The sequence below is a fragment of the Alligator sinensis genome, unplaced genomic scaffold (genome assembly GCF_000455745.1).
Source record: "Alligator sinensis unplaced genomic scaffold, ASM45574v1 scaffold1719_1, whole genome shotgun sequence".
In the NCBI taxonomy this organism is placed as follows: Eukaryota; Metazoa; Chordata; order Crocodylia; family Alligatoridae; genus Alligator; species Alligator sinensis.
Window position 1 is genome coordinate 378106 of NW_005842507.1, and position 18923 is coordinate 397028.

At 42.0% G+C, this 18923-nt stretch overlaps 1 protein-coding gene across 1 annotated transcript in view; it reads right to left on the reverse strand.

The window, feature by feature from the left end:
- Positions 1-3161: 3161 nt before the first annotated feature.
- Positions 3162-18923, reverse strand: part of IFFO2 (intermediate filament family orphan 2) — a gene marked incomplete at its 5' end in the record, with an annotated part of 56449 nt that continues 40687 nt past the window's right edge. The window contains 5 exons of the mRNA XM_006031492.3: positions 3162-9895; positions 10737-10867; positions 11592-11681; positions 15159-15279; positions 18381-18523. Of these exons, the coding sequence (XP_006031554.1) occupies positions 9790-9895; positions 10737-10867; positions 11592-11681; positions 15159-15279; positions 18381-18523 (591 nt within the window). The remainder of the gene's footprint in view (positions 9896-10736; positions 10868-11591; positions 11682-15158; positions 15280-18380; positions 18524-18923) is intronic.

Here is an 18923-nt window from a genome sequence, read left to right on the forward strand (position 1 = left end):
CTGCTGGCAGAGCGAGCCGGGCCCCAAGGCTTGTGGGGGGAGTCCAAAGAGGTGTTCCCCCCCTCCCTCAAGATGGGCAGATGGTTCAGCCCGCGCCTGGCCGGGGGCGTGTCTGAAGCAGCCAATGCCAAGAGGCGTGTGGAGGCCGCGGGCCAATAAGTTGCTGCTTTGTGTTGCAAGCCCCGGAAGGGAAGGGGGCGTGGGGCAGGCGCCTTAAAGGGCCACGAGGGAGCAGGGGTGCCATATCCCTGACCTTGCCCTGGAGCCCAGCTCCACAGGCACGTGGTGCAGGGAAGATGTCCCTGGGCTCCCTCCTGGAGCAGCACTGTCCTTCCCCTTGGCAGTGATGCAGGAGTTAAGAAAAGTCCCTCCTGGAGGGAATGGGGAGGAAGCTTAGGGAAAGGCCTTGCAAGGCATGGGCTTTGCTCCCCTGGGCACTGGGAGAAAGGCCTGGTGCAGCAGTGCAGGGGTCTGGGCTTATCTCTGCACAGTGACAGGCAGTCTATTAAAGTAGAGCCTGGACTACAAGAGCAAACATGAGCTCGAGATAACCAAGATCATCGCTTCCCCAGCCGTTAGTCCAAGGGAGCAACACTTCCCGTCCCTCCTCCGGGTGTGAGCTACTTGCAGCTACCGCGTCTCTGCAAATGAATCCAAGTCCCCCTGGCTACCGCTCCAGAAGTTGGTTAGCTAATAAACTACTTGGAGCAGGGAATTTCGGTTCACTCCGGAAACTCTCTTCTCCTTTTACAGATGGAGGTTAGCAGACTGCTAGTTAGTTAAGCAGGTATCCAAATTGCCTTTTTCTCTAGACCAATATGACTGCAATCAGGACTCGTAGTAGAGATGATCTCTTTTATTAGACCAACAAGATTTTTGCAAAAAAAATAAAATTCTTTAAAGAAAAAAAAATTTTGCAAAAATCTTGTTGGTCTAATAGAAGAGATCATCTCTACTATCAGTCCCGCTTAGCTGGTTAAGCAAACACTTCTTTTTAAGCATGAAACCTCAGGCCCTGAAGTTCTACTGACTTTGCAGCTGCTGCTTTTTGAGCCTGGACACACCTTCCTGGGGTGATTTGGAAGGGACCTCATGAGATCATCAGCCAAAAACTTCTGTGAATCTGCATGAATCGGCTTGCACTTTGAATCCAAGTGGAGCAAACTTCATCTTCCCCCAAACGCCCCTACTCTTACAGAAGAGAGCAGGACTGTCTCAAGCATGTGCAAACCCAATTTGCCTTTGCAAGGTCCTGACACAAAAGCCTCCCCCTGTCCTTGCAGAATGAAATCAAAAGGAATTACAGAGCTCTTAAAACAAAAAAAGTCTAAAAGGAGAATCCCTCACAAGCTCAGGGAAATCATGCTGCTTTGCAAGGGTGTAGGTGGTAGCCGTGCTAGGCAGACAAGGTTCTTGGGGTAAATCTGATCTCTTAAAAGAGATTAGATTCACCCCAAGAACCTCATCTGCTACTTTTTGCAGAGTTTAAATTGGGCTCAGGCTCAAGGCGACTAGGGTTTTGAGAAGAGGGATATAAACAGTGGGATATCAACACTGTAGGAGGTTAACTGCAGATTTGTTTGACTGTCCCACTAAAGAGAGAGCACCAGTATGAGGGGTGCGGTGCATCAAGCATGTGGCAGTGCAGACGTAGCCTCTGGTTAAAAAAAGATAAGGGGGTAGCAGTAACTGAGAGGGGTGCGGAAGGGTGGCACGCAGGGAGCATTTTTGGAGGGAGGAAGTGGGAGTAGAAATGAAGTAGTGCAACAGATTCTGCTTACAGAGCTCCCAAAACTGGACCTCCTAATAGATAACATGCCTAAGAGGGTGTTCTCAAAAGGACACAGGCCAGGTGGAACCTCCTGGTACCTGTTCCGTGATGCTAATTTCATCCTCTGTTAAATAGCAGGAAATTAAATTCACCGCCAGCACTGCTGCTGTTGTCTCACTTCTGGTGAAGCAAGGTCTGCATGGCCAAGATAAAGAAAAGAAAGGAAGAAATAAAGACCCGGGGGGGAGGCTAAACACACCAGAACTGAAAGGTGCAAGCAAGGTGGTTGGGAGAATAGATTTTCTAAAAAGGTTTGACGCAAACCACCTCATCCTACTTGTAAAGGAGAGCCTTGTAATTCATCAGCAAGATAATCCTGAAGCATAGGACTGGCTGGGCAGCAGCTCTGCAGAAAAGGACCTGGGGGTGGCAGTGGGCAATAAGCTGAACAGGAGCCAGCATTGTGCCTTTGTTACCAAGAAGGCTAACGGCATCCTGGGCTGCACTGGTAGGAGCATTGCCAACAGATTGTGGGAAGTACTGGAGTCCTGTGTCCAGTTTTGGGCCCCCCCGCTACAGAAAGGATGTGGATACACTGGATGTGGACACACTGTCCAGCGGAGGGCAATGAAAATGGTTCAGGGGCTGGGACACGTGACTGGTGAGGAGTGGCTGAGGGACCTGGGCTTATTTAGTCTGCAGAAGAGAAGACTGAGGGGGGTTGCAAAGAGGATGGAGCTGGACTGTTCCCAGTGGTGGCAGGTGACAGGACAAGGAGCAATGGGCTCCAGTTGCAGCAAGGGAGCTTTAGGTTGGATATTAGGAAAAAGTCTCACTAGCTGAGTAGAAAAGCACTGGAACAGGTTACCCAGAGAAGTTGCGGAGTCTCCATCCTTGGGGGGGTTTTTAAGACCCGGTTACACAAAGCCTTGACTGGGATGATGTGGGTGGGGCTGGCCCTGCTTGGAGCAAGGGTTGGACGAGAGGTGACCTCCTGAGCTCCCTTCCAGCCCGAATTTTCTATGATTCTACCAAGTGGTCCGATACTGGAGTTTACACACACACACTGCATTAGCATCCTTTTGTAAACTTGCACAGAAGGGAAGAACACTTGCAGGAAGAGGGTTATTTATGTCTAGCGGATCAGTTGTGTAGTTTTTTGGTGCTGCTATGCCAATTTTAGTAAAATCTGTCACTCCACTATTGGTCATTAACTTTTTCAGGTGACTGCATTTTAGGACACTGAGACGGTGCCATTAATAACCAACATGGTCCCCTTTCCTCAAATGATTCACTCATCAAGGCCTTGATTCGGTGTTCAGCTATAGTGAAGTCAGATGTTAGGAAAAGACAAAACACTTGTAGAAGGCAGGAACGGACACACAGACAATAACCAGGAAGTTTGGCATTTATTGTAAGGGTTTGTGGGTTTTTTTCCTTGTAACCAGAGAATTTCCATAACCCGTTTTCATCAACGAGCTTCAGAACATCACCTTTTCACAAAGAAGCCCGTTTGGTACGTGACTTGGAAATCAAACATTCATAGTTAGAATTTATAAACTGAGAGTGAAGGATGAACCAGTATCACAAAGCCTCTCCAAGGAGCAGTGCCACAGCACAGGACGGCAGAGAACAATAGAGGCAAACAGGCAACTGGACTTGTGCCCTTGAAGGAAACGAGGGGAAAAAAAAAAACAACTTAATGCTGTATACAGGCAGCTAGAGATCAAATCAGAAGCGAGTAGTTTTTGGCACTAACAGGAAAAATAGAGATAATCCATGGGTACTCACAAGAGTTCAAATGCTTCTGGCTCTCGCTGTGTGCGCTTCTTGGTGCCTTATCCAAAATGGATTAGGATTCAAAGGTCTTTGACAGCCTAAAAACCACTGCTAGTAAACACACGCAACGCTTGGCCCGTTTTTAAAACTATGAAGGACAGACTTCCAAAACAGAGGGGGGAAAACCACTTGAAATCTGAACTCGGGGCAAGACGCTGCAGCCCTTTTGGAGGAAGCTTAGACTCTGGTTCATCCTCGGACCTTTTCCTTACCAGATATCAAATAGCATTAAGGTCGGTTTGTTTTCCTTTAAAAGAAGCTAATATACAGAATATAAAGTACAATATTTACAACAATACAGTAAACAGTTTCATTTCCACTCTGATCAGTAGTCTGTTTTCATGAGTACAAAAGAAACTCGTCAATGACCTAGGAGAGTAACTCAGAAAATGGCATGGTCTGGGAAGGAGTTAGCCAATAGCTCCTATTTAAATGTCACTTAATTTTTATTTGGGGGGGGGCAAGAATTGAGCTATACAGATTTTTTGGGGGGGGGGTTGTTTTGTTTTTTGTTTTTTTTTAACCCAAGGGACAGTATTTTAAGGATCTTCCTTTTAGGTGAAACCACGTTACACAGGAAGCGTGTTTAGTGCCCGAACTTTTAAAGACTTTCAAACAGGATTTCACATGAACTCTACACGTGGACTGTCAGTTCAGGCAGCCAGCAAACGATACAGAGCGCAGCCTGGCAGCGTGGTGGAACGTGCAGGAACCACCGGAGGAATGACACGGACCATCAGATTCAAAAGTACCACTTTTTATTTCTTAAGCAGTTGTTCCAGTGCTAGCATCCTGGCTTCCTGAAGAGACAGCCCTAGCAGATTAAAGACCTTTTCTTGTTTCGTAAAAGTGCTTCATTCATAGAGTGCCTCTGAGTTAAGAGAGAGGCTTGATAATGCTCTTTAAAAAGAGCTGATGTGGCATTTCTCTACTTCCTCCCACCTCATTTCTCTCCCCTTCTCCAACAGAAGAGCTGGACAGCGTTTTTTGGGGTTTTTTTTAAATGAGACAGACTCAGTATCCAAAACTCTACATAAATGCATGCAAGGACATGCTAAAAGTTTAAAATCAATTGTTCCTTCACTTTTCTGCCAAAGATCTGGCCTAAGGACCACCTTTTTGGCCTCTCCGGAATCAGATCAGCAAAAGGCTGAATTGAGAGCTTGGCAGGTAAAGGTGTAATCAAGTTCACCTTTAAAACCGGCATGCATAATGCAAGCCTACACACCATTTACTTGCCGATTTGGGATGATCCCAAATTTAGGTTTGATTAGTGAGATTTCATAGAACTCGAGGCCAACATAAATGTCTGCGACTTCTATTCTCCAAGGAAGCTACTTAAAAACAAAAACATGTTCTGCAGCCCCAGTGATGCATTTCTGTGCCAGGGCATAAGAACATGGAAATCCCCCCCAAAAAAGACTGTGAAAAAGCCAAACCAAGTAAAATACCATGAACCATGGTATTTAAGATCCTAGTTCAGATTTATCATCTCAGCAGAGTTGGGTTACAATAAGAGAGCATAGGGAATATTAGAAATACTTTGAATCATCTGTCACAAAAGAGAATTTGGTGGGAATCTCCTCTCAAAAAAACCCATTAAGGTCCTCAGAAATGTAGCACTCGGGAACGAAGCACAGTCTTTCGTTAAGATGATCGTGTTCCAGGCACAAACACGCTTCCATCAACAGAGTCTTTTCACAGCGCAGAGCTACGGAAAACAAGCAAATGCTTCCATCATTGCAACACTCGTGTTCCTGGTACGGCTGTAAGCGCCCTATGTATCACCAGTGCCTTCACACGACCAAAATCAGGTCTGACCACAGAATTTGTTTTGTTGGGTTTTTTGATGGCAAGAAGGATTATCCTAAAAGAGTGTCCTTCACTACAGGGAAACAAAGCCAGAGTCTGATCTGCTGCTTTAATACCCACTGAGTTACTTCCAACTTAAAACTTGTTTCAGGAAAGAAAGATGCTTAGTCCAATTTATAGTTGCTTTAACTGTAAACCAAGTAAAAAATGCAAGTTGTTGTAGGTCAGAATTTAAGCACTGCATCTGAAATATTATTTGCGGTTAGCAGGAAGGTGGCAGTCCATATCTCATCCTTTAGTGAAAGGCACTGGTGTCAATGATGATGGGTCATGACGGACGGTTGGGGAACAGTTCGGGAGTTATAATTATGTTGGCAAGACGTTTGGAAGAGATGGGAAGAGTGCTTCACAGCCGTGCCTGCTGCAGTGTCTCTTGCACTGTCAACTGAAACTGTTGAGAATTTGGATATCCTCAAAGTAGAGGATAATTTACAAGGGAGGAATTTGATTTCCTAACAGACTTCAGTTTGCATTTTAAAAATCTATTAAAAATAGAATACTGCGTTTTTATAAATAGATTAATGCATTTAGCTTAGTTGCATTTCATTATTCCCCCTCCCCCACCCCCCCAAACCTTGGTTTAAAACTATTTTGACTCCTTGTCTGTAATCTCAACTAACATGACAATTATGAAATCCTTGGAAAAAACTTTGTACCACATGATTCTTTGGACGTTTTTGAACAACATGCATCCACAAAAAAGCAACGGCGATTTGTTCACTGAAAACATTTTGTTTTTTGTACAAACCCATTTCAGGAATTTGATCTATTATTATTATACTGCTAACAAGCAAAAACATTTTGCTTCCTTGAAATCCCCTTTTTTTAAAAATATGAGAAAAACAATGAGGAGGATTTTCCGATTGTAAGTCTAAAAAAAGTGTCAATATGACACTGCATTAAGAATAGAAAATAAAAATAAAGTATTTACAGCTTTACAAAGGAAAAGAGGTCATCAAAATGATTTCCAGCATTTTCACAATTTTTTTTTTCTGGCAAGCTTTTGATCTGGTTGCTACAGACTTGTTAAATGCAAACAAAACGGGACCACCGTCAGCTAAGTGAGCAGCATCGTTTGAAACCAAACTAACCAAAAACCTCACAGGAAACTATCGCGGGGCAACCCAAATAAATATCACAGGGCTGACCCAATAACTACTAAGTCCTATGCTGCCTAGGCAAAAATTAAACCCTAAACCCAAGTGTGAAGACCTGTTTAATTAAAATAAAAAGGTGGATTAAATATGGTTATAGAGAAAACAGACACCAACAACCATGGTAGCCTCTTACCATCATATACATTTCACCGTCATACACATTATTTCTTTACTATACTACATTCCCACATCCCCTACACTTACAAATGATGCATCCCCGTTACAGATGCTCCTCATAATTATGGCTATGAGATGAACTGTAAAATACAGATTTCTTGAAGTCTCTGCTTCCTCACTCAGCCCCACTCTTAAAACCCAGGATACTCTCCTCTCTTCTCCTCCTCGACATGCCGGCCACGAGAGGCAACCCCGAACCATTTCTCCTGGCGGAACACAATTAGACAGACAAGTCCGCAGCACCTACTCAGGACGGCTATTGAAGCTGCTCAATTTCTCTGCTGCGAAAGGAGCATTTCATAATTTGAAGACAGCTGAATGGCAGCCTCCAGAGAGGCTAAGTCACTACACACACAAATTGTTAAACTAGGCTTTCACCAAAGTCACTAAAGCACTACAGACATTCAGCTTTGGCAGACAGTCTCTCGACCTTTTGAGAAACAACGTATTTAGCAGCCAAGGTTCAAAACAGGCTCGATAACCTTTAGAAATACTTTTCATTTAAAAAACCGTGCAGTCCCACTCCCATTAAAAAGAGGTCATGATGACTGGCAGACATTTCACTTCTGTCCTCCCTACCCGACAAAAATCGCACCCTTAATCGAACATAATGTACTGCTTTGGCTAGATAAGATGTGATAAGAATGAGCACTTTGGAATAAGGTTTCTTTTTTAAAACACACACACAAAAAAAAAGTTAAATGCATAATGGATGATACCTTGAAAAAAGGCCACAAAGTCACAGCACAATATATAAAGCTGCTAACGAGGAAGAAAGCTAATAGGAGGTAAAAATTAAATGAATGTCCTTACATAGCTTTTCATGGATGGGAGAAATAAAAACTCATATTGTGGATCCAGAAGGATCATCACAGCATTATTCTCCCCACCTGAAAAAAAGGGCAGAGGATGCACTTGATTCATATGGCCTGGAAAAACGCAGTTTGGGTCGAAGGGGAGTTACCTACAGCTTGGACCAGGTTAGATCACAACAAAAAGCTGATGAAAGTTGCAGATATTTTAGCAGAGATCCACCAAGATGATACCGCCCCTCAGAGTCCAGGAAGTTGTGCAGATATCTGAGGCATCCTCTCCTTAGTACAGGCACTACTTTACTGAGACTTGTGCTCTTGTAGGAGGAAAAACAGCACTGAAGCACACTGGCCGTTTCCTTGCAATGCCATCCCCCTACATTTCAATATTGGATCATGAGATAGAGGCCTGGAAACAATGCTCAGAAGTTAGGTCACCGGTTGAGTGTCTCAGCTCCGTGCAATCCTATAAAGGCCTGCTATTAACCTGATGTTTTTTCTGTCCAATCTGTGAATTGGTAGGAGGGAAAAACCTCTCCCCTCTGCAGTAGTTGCAAATCACTGTGGGGAAAATCTTTCATGAAAAGGATGAAAAATAAAATCATAATTTGATGTTGACCCCTTAAGTCTTAACTGGTCATTAGCTACATACAGTTAACTTTTAAGAGCTCTTAATTCTGCCTTCAACATTGACCTGCAAAACTCCCTTGTACTGTGTTCTACATGCTTCAAAAAAAGTCCACCCTTATTTTTATTTTATTTTTTTTTTTTACTCAGTAACTCATAATGACCCCCAAGAACAACTTCTCACCCATTATCAGTTCTCCAGACAGGAAGTAAACAACGGACTTTTTGGATGCTGCTTTCTCTGGCTTAAAATACAGAAGAAGGTATATAAGACCTAGGTCTTTTCGCTCTCTCACGGGAAGTGCGTGGCTTTTCTTCCCCAATTCTAGGGTAGCAGGATATTAGGATTCATTCCATTATGCCCTAAAAATGAATTGCAGTACTTTCCCATTTTCAGCTTTTCCAAAAGAACAGTGGTCTGCAACTGCAACAATGTCACTTCTCAAGCCTATACCTATATAGCACGATGCATCAGTTTGAGCCTGATGCTTCACCTACTCCACTAGGCTTCACGAAAGCAGCATAAAACACAGTTATCTTTCAGGAAGCAAAGTAAAACCTGCAAGTGTTGGGGCTTTTAAATCCTGGGGAAAAAAAAAAAAAATCATGATTTGAAGGGCTGATTCCCTCCTAATCCAATCACTGGAAACAAAGGCATTGTAATAAGACATGCCTCCTCAAAGGAAGCTCTACAGATAATTAAACATGTGCAAATGTGGGGTTTTTTTTCTTTTTAGCTTTTCTTCCACCAAGAGATAACTGTAGCCCAGCAGGGACCATAACATTCCATATAAATAAGGCTAGCTTTTTTTTTTTTTTTTTTTGCATAGTAGTTTAACAGTGATATTCCCACCCCACTGTACCTTGTCCACTTGCTTTGCCGCCGAGCTGAGAAAGGCTTCTCAGGATTTCGGACTCTGGCAGAAAGCTTGTGCAGATTTCAAAGGTCTCTTCACCCATACAGATGGAATGAAGATGCCCTTTTAGATACCTTATAATGGTATGATTGGCTTCTAACCCCATGCTGTTATTAATGGGGTTAACAACTAAATTTGGAGGTGTTTGCATTTTTATGCCAGCCCCCACCCCGTGTTCATATCTGAATTGTAGCACGTTCACTGCTCAGTTTGCCAGTATTCCTTTTGCCAATCATTGCAGCAGTTCCTTAAATCACACATAAGTCTATCGAGACATCCAAAACCTCTGCAGCACCATTCTCTGCTGCTGCCAGAATTTATTTTTTTTTAATTATTTTTTATAAAAACACCTGCTATTAATATTCCACTGGAGCTCAAAGTGGCTCAGCTTGGGGCAAAGGCACAATTAAAACACCATTTTTTTTTTCTTACAGAAGTCTGCATTTGTCATTTGTATAACAATAGAAATTTACAGCACCAATCCTTGGGTGGGGTGGGGATGCGTATTGGAACGAGTCCTCAGGAGCCCTGCGTGAGGGCTTGGAAGTCTTTTCGGTCAGTATTGTTTTTACTCTTTTCTGCATTTATCCCTTTCACTGGAATGCTCTGATTATTTATCAGCTGACCATCGGCTCCACGTCCGCCTCTCTGTCAAACTCATCCTGAATTTCATCTGTGTTTCCTGAGTCGCTGCTGGCCACAGAACTGGGAGAAGGAGAATTTCTGTAGAGAAATCCAGAGAAAGATTCAGAGATGATGAAAACAGCACTACTAAAATGGACAGTAAGAAAGCAACATTTCAAGGAAAAACCTCCCATTCACTCCAAGTCAGATGCCCTATGACTATGTCACCATGTCTAGATTTAGGTTCATTAATGTGTTTTATTCTAATAAAAAATGTTCTAATAACGATTCTAGCATTTTTGTCCAGCAGCTTGAGGGATACAATGTCAACCTCTGACCCATTTTACGGACATCTTCCAACACAATACTGAGCCTGAGAGTTTGCTTTAGAAGTCTTGCATCACGTTTGGTTTTGGCAGGTTAACTCTGGTTCAAATCCAGGACCCATTTTATTCAAACTTCCAGTGTTTAAAGGGAAAAGGAAGGCTGCCTGCTTCATACACTAGTTATACTGCCCGTTGCTACCTTATTACTAAGGGCTTTCTACTCATCTATTAAAAGAATCAACATTGTTAAGCATCTTCTGGAAAAAAAAAAAACCTTGATATAATATGCACATTGTGGTTTCTTTTTACAGAGTGGCATATATTGGCTTTGTTCTGCAGAGGCTACTCCCCCCGAGAGCAGTGGGAAGTCTGTGTGCCTATTAAAAGCACTATCTGGTCTTGATTAACTGAAGAGTAATGCTTGAAAAAAACCAAAGCAATGCCAATAGAGGACACTGCATCGTTGCATGTTAGGAAGCTGCTTAACCCACCGTCTTTCAGCTGACCCAAGCAGCAATCAGAAGGGTTTTATTTAAATTGCTATTTCAATTAAAATAGTAAACTATTTCTGCAGAAGTTCTGTAAAGTAGAGAACCGTGGATCATATCATTTACCTGTCGGCAGAGCCTTTGATAAGCCTACGGCAGGTTTCCATCTGTACGTCCAGGCCCCTCTTCATGCTGCACATTTCCATATATTCATGAAGATGGCGATTCATGTCACTCTTGGCTGTGGCTAGCTCCAGCTGTGCCCAACAAGAGAAGCGGTCAGCAGCAGATAGGGCTCCCTGCTAAATTCCTTTGTCCTGTTCCCTACTGGCACTATTAGGATGCTGAAGTCATAAGCATTTTAGTAGCTTATCCCAGGCATGTCCATACCATGGAGACTGCAGTCTAGAGGTGATCTGTGGTTACTTTTTTTAGCAGCATGTCCAGAACTGCAAACCAGAGTTCAATTCTGCTGCTTTTGATAACCCTTGGCAACAAAACACTTGCTAGTGTTCAGCCATCAGTAATAATCTAACCCTGCAAACTGCCCAGGATGCCATTTATATTGTATGACTCACAATACAGGGTCAGCCTAAAGCTATAAGAAACTCCAGCAGTTCAGTTTGGCATTCTCTGTAGTCATTCCTTAGCAGGGATTTCCCAAGGAGAGAAAACATTACAGAAAACTAGCAGAATCTTAATGCATTTTATTTTATGCTGACCTGGGAGGTCCTTTACCCACTCGTTACAGCATCGTGCTCATTTAATACAATAGTCTCAAGTATTTTATGGCACTCAGGGCCAGGAAACATCATATGGGCATGGCAGAGGTCAAAACTCTGCAGTGTTAAAATCCATTAGGGGCATACAATGCATGTAAAGGAGTATGCTATGTGGTCCAGAATACATGCCCTTCCCCACTGAAAATTGAAAACATTCCCTTTTTAAAGACACAAACAGTACATTTGCATATTTCCTCACCTCAATCTGTCCGATGGTTTCCTGATATTCTTTGTCTCTCATTTTGAAGAAAGATTCTGTTTCATGTATCAAGTTCCCCAGGTTTTCCTCCTGCAACAAAAAAATGGACAGACCAGTTAGGATAAATCACAATTTAGTCTGCCTTGTGCATAGATCTTCCTGAAGATTTCACTTTTTGTAGGGGGATCTGAGATAAACAGCCACACGTCATTCTCTCTCAGCAAAAAAATTCATATAGAAACACTGCTGTAGCTTAGGAAAGAGCATCCTCTTAAAGGTCCCAGACGGAAAGCTACAAGCAAGTTCAGCAACTACAGGCCAAGCATCTCCACAGTGCACAGAACAGCTCGCTCCATTATCGAATGTGTGCATTTGTTTAAAAACATGGACTCTTACGTTCTGCTGCTAAGCTGCTTGTTTCAAAAGTTCTGGTTTTAATATTTGTAAAGAAAAGAATTTTGTTTTGGAAAAAAAGGACTTACAGATGTAGTTAATCATCCCTCTTTACTGAGCATCAGTGACTGCAGCCTTATACAGACAGTGGCACAACCATTTCTTGGAGACCTCAGAGTGATTAGACAAAGGCTATGTAGAGCAGATATGCAATACATGCCAGAAAGGATCAAACACGATACACTGGAGGTATTTTTGTGGATTAATGAAAGAGTTCATGAAATAAGGCGGCACTTTAAGATTTGGGTAAAAAGGAGGAAGTAGTTGGTCTCAAGAGTCGAGGACGGGTGTACAAGCAAAAGGGGCAATGCAATATAAAAATATTACTTAAATTATCATAGCACGTAAGAAATTATACATCAGAACCGCACTGGGCTACGCTCTCTAAAATATATGAAACTATTAGGTTTCAACTACCGTTTGACAGGTGACAGGACCAAACCCTGTGACTTCTACACCTTGGCTTAGCCAACCAGTCTTGATTTGAGAACTTCACGTGCTGAGGAATCTTCCATATCAATAGGTCACTGCTGCTTACACTGTTAGATTTGCATTTTATATGCAATATAAAACTACTGAGCTTTTGTTTTCAACTCTTTGATTTTATTATCCCCTTTCCTGTTAATTCAGAACTGGCATCAACCAAAAAAAAATCTCTGCCCCATGTAGATACTGGTGAACCGAGTTACCTTCCATCAGACTGTATTAAGAACACATTTCTCTGAATTGTTTGGTAAAAGCTTGAATGTAGATTGATTGACCACTCCCATTATTTCTCACTCCAATTTTTCCATTTCATGTTCTCTTCCTGATATCGTTAAAGTACTGAATAGCATGAGGCCAAAAGCACGTATTCACTATAGGATCCTGCTAGAACCACCCTCCGTCCCCACCCTTAGACAACAATTTCAATTTACAATTACTTTGAAACCAATCACCTGACCAGTTTTTAAACCATTTATACATGTTGTATAGATTTCATATAGCATTTTTTGAAAATCAGAATATCATGAAGAATCAAGTCGAATGATTTACAGAAGTCTTAAAATATTATGCCACTGCTATTAACCAAACCTCTACTCTCTCAAAGGTTGCATCAAGATTTTTAGGAAAATAGGTTTTGGCAGACATATCAATCAGCCTTAAATTTTGCTATCGTCCTTTAACTGCATCCAGAGCAGCCTTTTCATGACTTTGCTTGGGATAGATGTCAGACTGACTATGGTCACCCCATTTCATGCAAAAGGGCTTTAAGAAGGGAAGTTAGAAATGAAAGCCAGGGAGATGTTGAAGAGGAACTTGAAAGGAAGAGAGCTATGGGAGGAGAGACTCAACATCATAATGCTTTATGTGCCTAAGGACTGGGCAGACATTGAAACAGTCTATTCTGAATCACCATCTACAAGACAAATCTACCCTTTCCTTGTTTAATTTTCATTTAGAAGGGTTTAAGCCTCTTAAAACCTTTAGAGTTGCAGCATGGAAGGGCTGAATTCTGTAATGCTCTGCTTATACATGCACACATGGCTATATGCAAATAAATCTGTCATTAATTCCAGCACACAGCTACACTACATTATCACTCTGCCACTCTCTGCTCACCAGAAGACACACAGTGAAATATGCCATTTTTTGCAGTCTTAGCACTTTTAAGTAATCTCTGCAGTTTCAGTGAGTGCCATACGATACACAAATGGGAAGATGTAAATTAACAAACTCCTGGCAGTCGACACAAGACAATATTCAGGAGACCGCTGCCTCAGCATCTTCATACTCTAGTCATAATCATGGAGGAAGGCTGGATTACTTTTTATCCAGCCCTGCCATGCTATTCACTAATGGGAGTAATAACATTGGAGTTGGTCTATACAATGCTGGGCCCCTCATTTAAGTCTCATCTTCCAGCGCCTACCACAAGATTTACTAGACGGGTCAGTTTCTAACAATCAGGTTTACATCGAACGTAGACTAAGAACTGAAACGAACCTGTTTGTTAGCAGTAAGCTCCAAGAGATTCCTACCAGGTAGCCTTAGCAGAGGGGAAAAACAGAAGCACAGACCCTAGTGTTTCAGAAGATCCTAGGAATCTCATACAACTCAATGACCCCAGCTTTTCTACCTTGTTAGTTTATAAAATATCTGTTATAATAACTGAGTGGTTGCTTTCTAATAGAAAAAGATCATAAATCTTAGTACCTTTGTGGCATAGGGGTCCTATGTTTGTGCCCCTGTATCCTGTGACTGTAACAAGTTACCTAGAGGTAGACTAGGATATAAGCTTACAGAGCGCATCAGTTATTCCATGGTAACCGCCCACATGTGTACACTCTTACCCTGAAGTAGATGAAAGCCTCTCAACAAAAGTGTGGCAAAGTAACTTGTTATTGGCTTATGCCCTGCACATTCACACCTTGGCTTCTCTCTCAGTAATTTGTTCACGTGCATGCATCCACACAAGTTTCATACACACCATTTCTACAGTGCCAAGGGTGTCCATGACATTTGGTGGTTTGTGTGTGAAGGAGCACACAGCCTAGAGAGTTAAAAGACTGCAAGAGATGACAAGTAAGTGTGGTGCATAAAGGGTGAGATCTAAAGCAACAGGTTATGAGATGCCATTTTCCTTCCTTAACACACCCAAACAAGCAAATGACCACAGTGCATTTTCTTGTTTTAGTTCAAAGGTTCCCAACCCCTGGGCCACGGCCTGGTACCGGGCTGCAAAGGGTTGGCTGCCGAACCACATGTCCAGAAGTGACCGGCATACTGCGGACCAGCAGCCAACCCTTTGTTATCCTCAATATAAAAAAGGGTCGGCTGTCGGTCACTTCCAGTCTGCAGTATGCTGGTCCGCAGTTTGCAGGTCCGTGGTCACTTCTGGTCCAGTCTAGAAAGGTTGGGAGCCACTGTTTTAGTTGACACTGGCTTTGCATAATTTTAATGTGATATTTAAGTTTTGAGACAAAACTGAAGAGAAGATCAGTATTGGAAACAACCCAAAGGACTGGAAAGAAAAGTAAGTCTGCTGGGCAAACAACAGCCAAGTAAAGGCTGAAGTGACCCATCAACTTTAAGAGGATGTTGTTAAACAAGGGAAAATAGATCTAAACTCACCTCTCCTTGGAGGTCAATTGAAGGATTGCAATTTGTGAAGTCTTCCCAAAGCAGCAGGGTTTCCTCATTCTCCTCCCACGTTAAACTGTCACAGTCATCATCGAAGTCAAATGTCTCACGCCTATGGAAATAGCAGCATTAAGTAGTTGGGTAAGAACTCGCTCAAATCCTGGGTTGGTTTTTTTTGTTTTTGTTTTGTTTTGGTTTTTTTGGCAGGGGGGGGTGAGTCTTTGGAACCACCTTCCAAAAAAGTGGTGCTTAGGAAATTGAATTAACAAACACAGCAAAGCAAGGGCTAAAAAATGTAAAAGTTATTAGAAGAGACTTGCCATTGTCTGCAAGACACTGACACTTAGGCTTCTCGCCACCCTGCAGCAGAGCACAGGAATCTTATCAACATCGCTTTAGTTTAAAACAGACCGTTCCAGATTTAGCCTCCAGATGGTGCTAGAAGTTTACCGTTCTAGCGCAGAACAGCTTGAAAACCACAAGAACATTTGAAAATGATTCACTTCATACAGGAGGAAATGTTGACCCTAGCAAAGCAGTTTTTTGGAAGTTTAGAAATGAATGAAAACAAAGCCAAGAGCAAGTTCCTTTAAATTTTTTTTTTTTTTTTTTTTTTTTTACTATCAAATGGAAAGGTGTTACATAAAAGTTTCCCTGCAAACTGAGCATTGTAGCTGCAAAGAAGAATCTAGCTATGAACAAATTAAAACTGTCACCATTGGTTCCTATTGTTTAACAACACAGAGAAACAGCAGAGCATAAAAATCTATACTTGTTTAGCGTTCAGGTCAGTATTAATTTGTGATATTGAGCAATATATATATTTTTTTAATAATACATGGGAAAAATGGTCTCCAACAATATAAATGTGTCTGAGTCCCTTTAAACGGGTCAGCTGCTACAGAAATCAGTTATAAACTAAGCACTTGAGATTCTCAAGCTTTGAACAGCAGCAGAATTGTAATCCTACTCTAGCTACTTTCTTTTCCTTGTTAGAAGTACAGTCTGAGAAAAATGCTTGAGATTACTAATAGAACGAGACCCTTTTATATTCTACGTAGTTTCAGGCTTACAGACACATTTTTGTTTCCTGAGTTCATTTCCTTTTAAGTAGATAATATCTCAAGCCGGAAGCCGAGTCCAACACTTTGTCTTATGAAGAGTTTAAAGAACTTGGCAAGAGGAGGGGAGGCGGAGAAAGTATTTATATTCGTCACTCGTCTAGCTGATTTTTAAAACTTGTACTTTTGTACTCCCGCCCTTCCCAATTCAATCTCTTCAATCAGTTCTTTTCACTAGAAGAGCTCTCACTGTTTGAAAGGATAGCTACCTCCCAATTTAAACCGCTGCTTACTTCAGCTGGACACATTGTTCAAAAAATAGTTGTTTGTTTTATTTGACTACATAAGGCCTTTCACTAGCCACCACTTTAATGATGTTCTGCATTCATTAGGACTCAAAATACAAACGTTATTTTCTTTTCTGCTGTTGGTATAAGCTGGGCTGCTTGGAGGTCTATAAATCAAGACTCTTCCATCTCACAAATCCATTAAGAACCAAGCACATATCAATCTGCTTCTCCTCAATGTTTATTTTATAAAGGGTTTTTTGGGGTAATCCTATGAATGCTGTGTCATATAGGTCAACCACATTTGACATCAGTGGTAGGATTTCTAGCAGGTGCTGTTGATACTGGAGTTCTCGCTTATTAAACTTGCATTTATAAAAACAGTCATTGTATGAAGTCTGTGGCATCTTAATAATGAAGCTATAAATTACAAACGATCGTGTTGGTAATTCACAGGAAACAAAAGTAGCAGGCACACATGAGCAGGGCAATGGCATGTGTAGGACAAGATAGGAGAGAGACAGTGAAGATGAATTAGTCTTACACCCAAGGATCTTCAGATTAACGGCACAAGTGAAAAACAGACTGTCCATTAGAGGGAATGTATATGCTCCAGAGACTGGGAAGACCTGCTAATTAGGAAAACGCTAGAGAAGGCATTTCACCACATAAATGAGATCCCAGTTTTCTTGCTTAAGCTGGTGTAAATGCAGAACAGCTAGTTGGCTTTAAATGGAGCTACTCTGAGCAAGAGCATAGGACTTCTGAACCCCACCATCCCATGCTGCAATAGCCCTGAGGTATAAGAAAACAGGCAGTTCCTAAGTTAAAAGCACCCAGATCTTTCAGCTCTACAGAACCTGCCCAAACCTCTACAGTGAAAAAATTCCTCTGCAGTTGGTACAAACATTTCATTCTTTTAAGCTGGTATAGTATACTTTTTCATATGCTACTTCCTGTCCTTAAAAGACCTATAACTAGCAATCCTGGAGATGGAGACTGTAAGCTCCTCAATCATGAGCTCCTCTATATTAGTGCTTGCCTTTCCCTTGACTAAAGTTAATACCAAACTCTCCTACAGAAATTCTTTATTCATTCTGAACTGAGCTCTAAGTAAAAAGATTTTAAGGGCATAAATAAAAATCTCATATCCAACTAAGTAGACAAAGCAAGGAGAGGCTCTTCCCCAAAGTCTGGAAATCTGACATTTAGCCAGACAGATGTAAACAAGGGCAAAAGCTTCATATTTCTTCATTGCCCAATATTTTTTAAAACAACAAATAGAGCAATTACAGTGATTTAATTTCATTTTTTATACCTCCTTCCATTCTGCCTCTTCCCCCCCCTCACTCCCTTCATAGGACAGTGCAAATACATTATTTAGTGTCTTTTATTTGTTGGGTTTTTGGTTGTAGCCATGTTGGTCTAAGGACATAGGCAGGCCAGGTTCTTTGGGTAGATGTGATATCTTTTATTAGACCAAATGAGTAGTTGGAAAGAAGTTCTTAGCAAGCTTTCGGGCGCAGTCACCCTTTTTCAGGCACAGGGAGTCTCTGCTGACCTGAGACTCCAAGGAATGAGAGACGCTAAAAGTGTGGTAGGATGCCAGTGAAAATGTAAATAGGTAGAGATAAGCAAGACAAAAAGGTAAAGCAGGGAAGACCAGGGGGAAAATATATATATATTTAAATTTTACCCCCAGGCCCAAGAACTAGAGTTAAATTTAAGCTTACTCTATGGCATGTTTGATGAAAAACTGCTTCTTTTCGATGCTTAAAGAAACATATTGGGGATGAATAGAGGGCCAACTTCGACCTACACTCCCCTTCCCCAAGTTAAAGACACACGCTCTCCACAATACTCACAGCTGATTAAACATGCGCTTCATTTCATCTGTGATGTTCAGAGAACAGCTGACTTCGTCATCTGAGAATCTGCTGTTGTCTCCATCCTGTTCAGAGAGGTCATCATCAGAGGTGAGCTTGCGTTCTTTCTTTTTGGAGGCCACCTTAATTGGAGAGAAGGGCAGTGACTAGAAGGTTCAACTGAGGTGCTGCGCCAAGGGGTGCCGAAATAAGAAAGGAGAGGCATTAGGTCGGACGGAATATAGTTACTGTCCACCAGTCCCCAGTGATTCAGGTGCTGGAGTGACTGCACGTATTAAAGGACAGCAATTGCATCTATTAGTAGGTGGTGAACGTAGAGCACAAGCAAGCAGTTCAAAATGGCACAGAGCAAAGCAAGCTGCAGAATTGCTGGCGCTCTACGTACATTCGCAGTGTATTCACTGACAACACTGTATGATCTACCAAAGGGCATGCGGAGGTTAGAATGATACAGGGTGAAAGCAAAAGCTGGCAAGAGTGCCCAAGCAGCAAGCTTAAGAGCAATGACAGAGCACTCTTCCT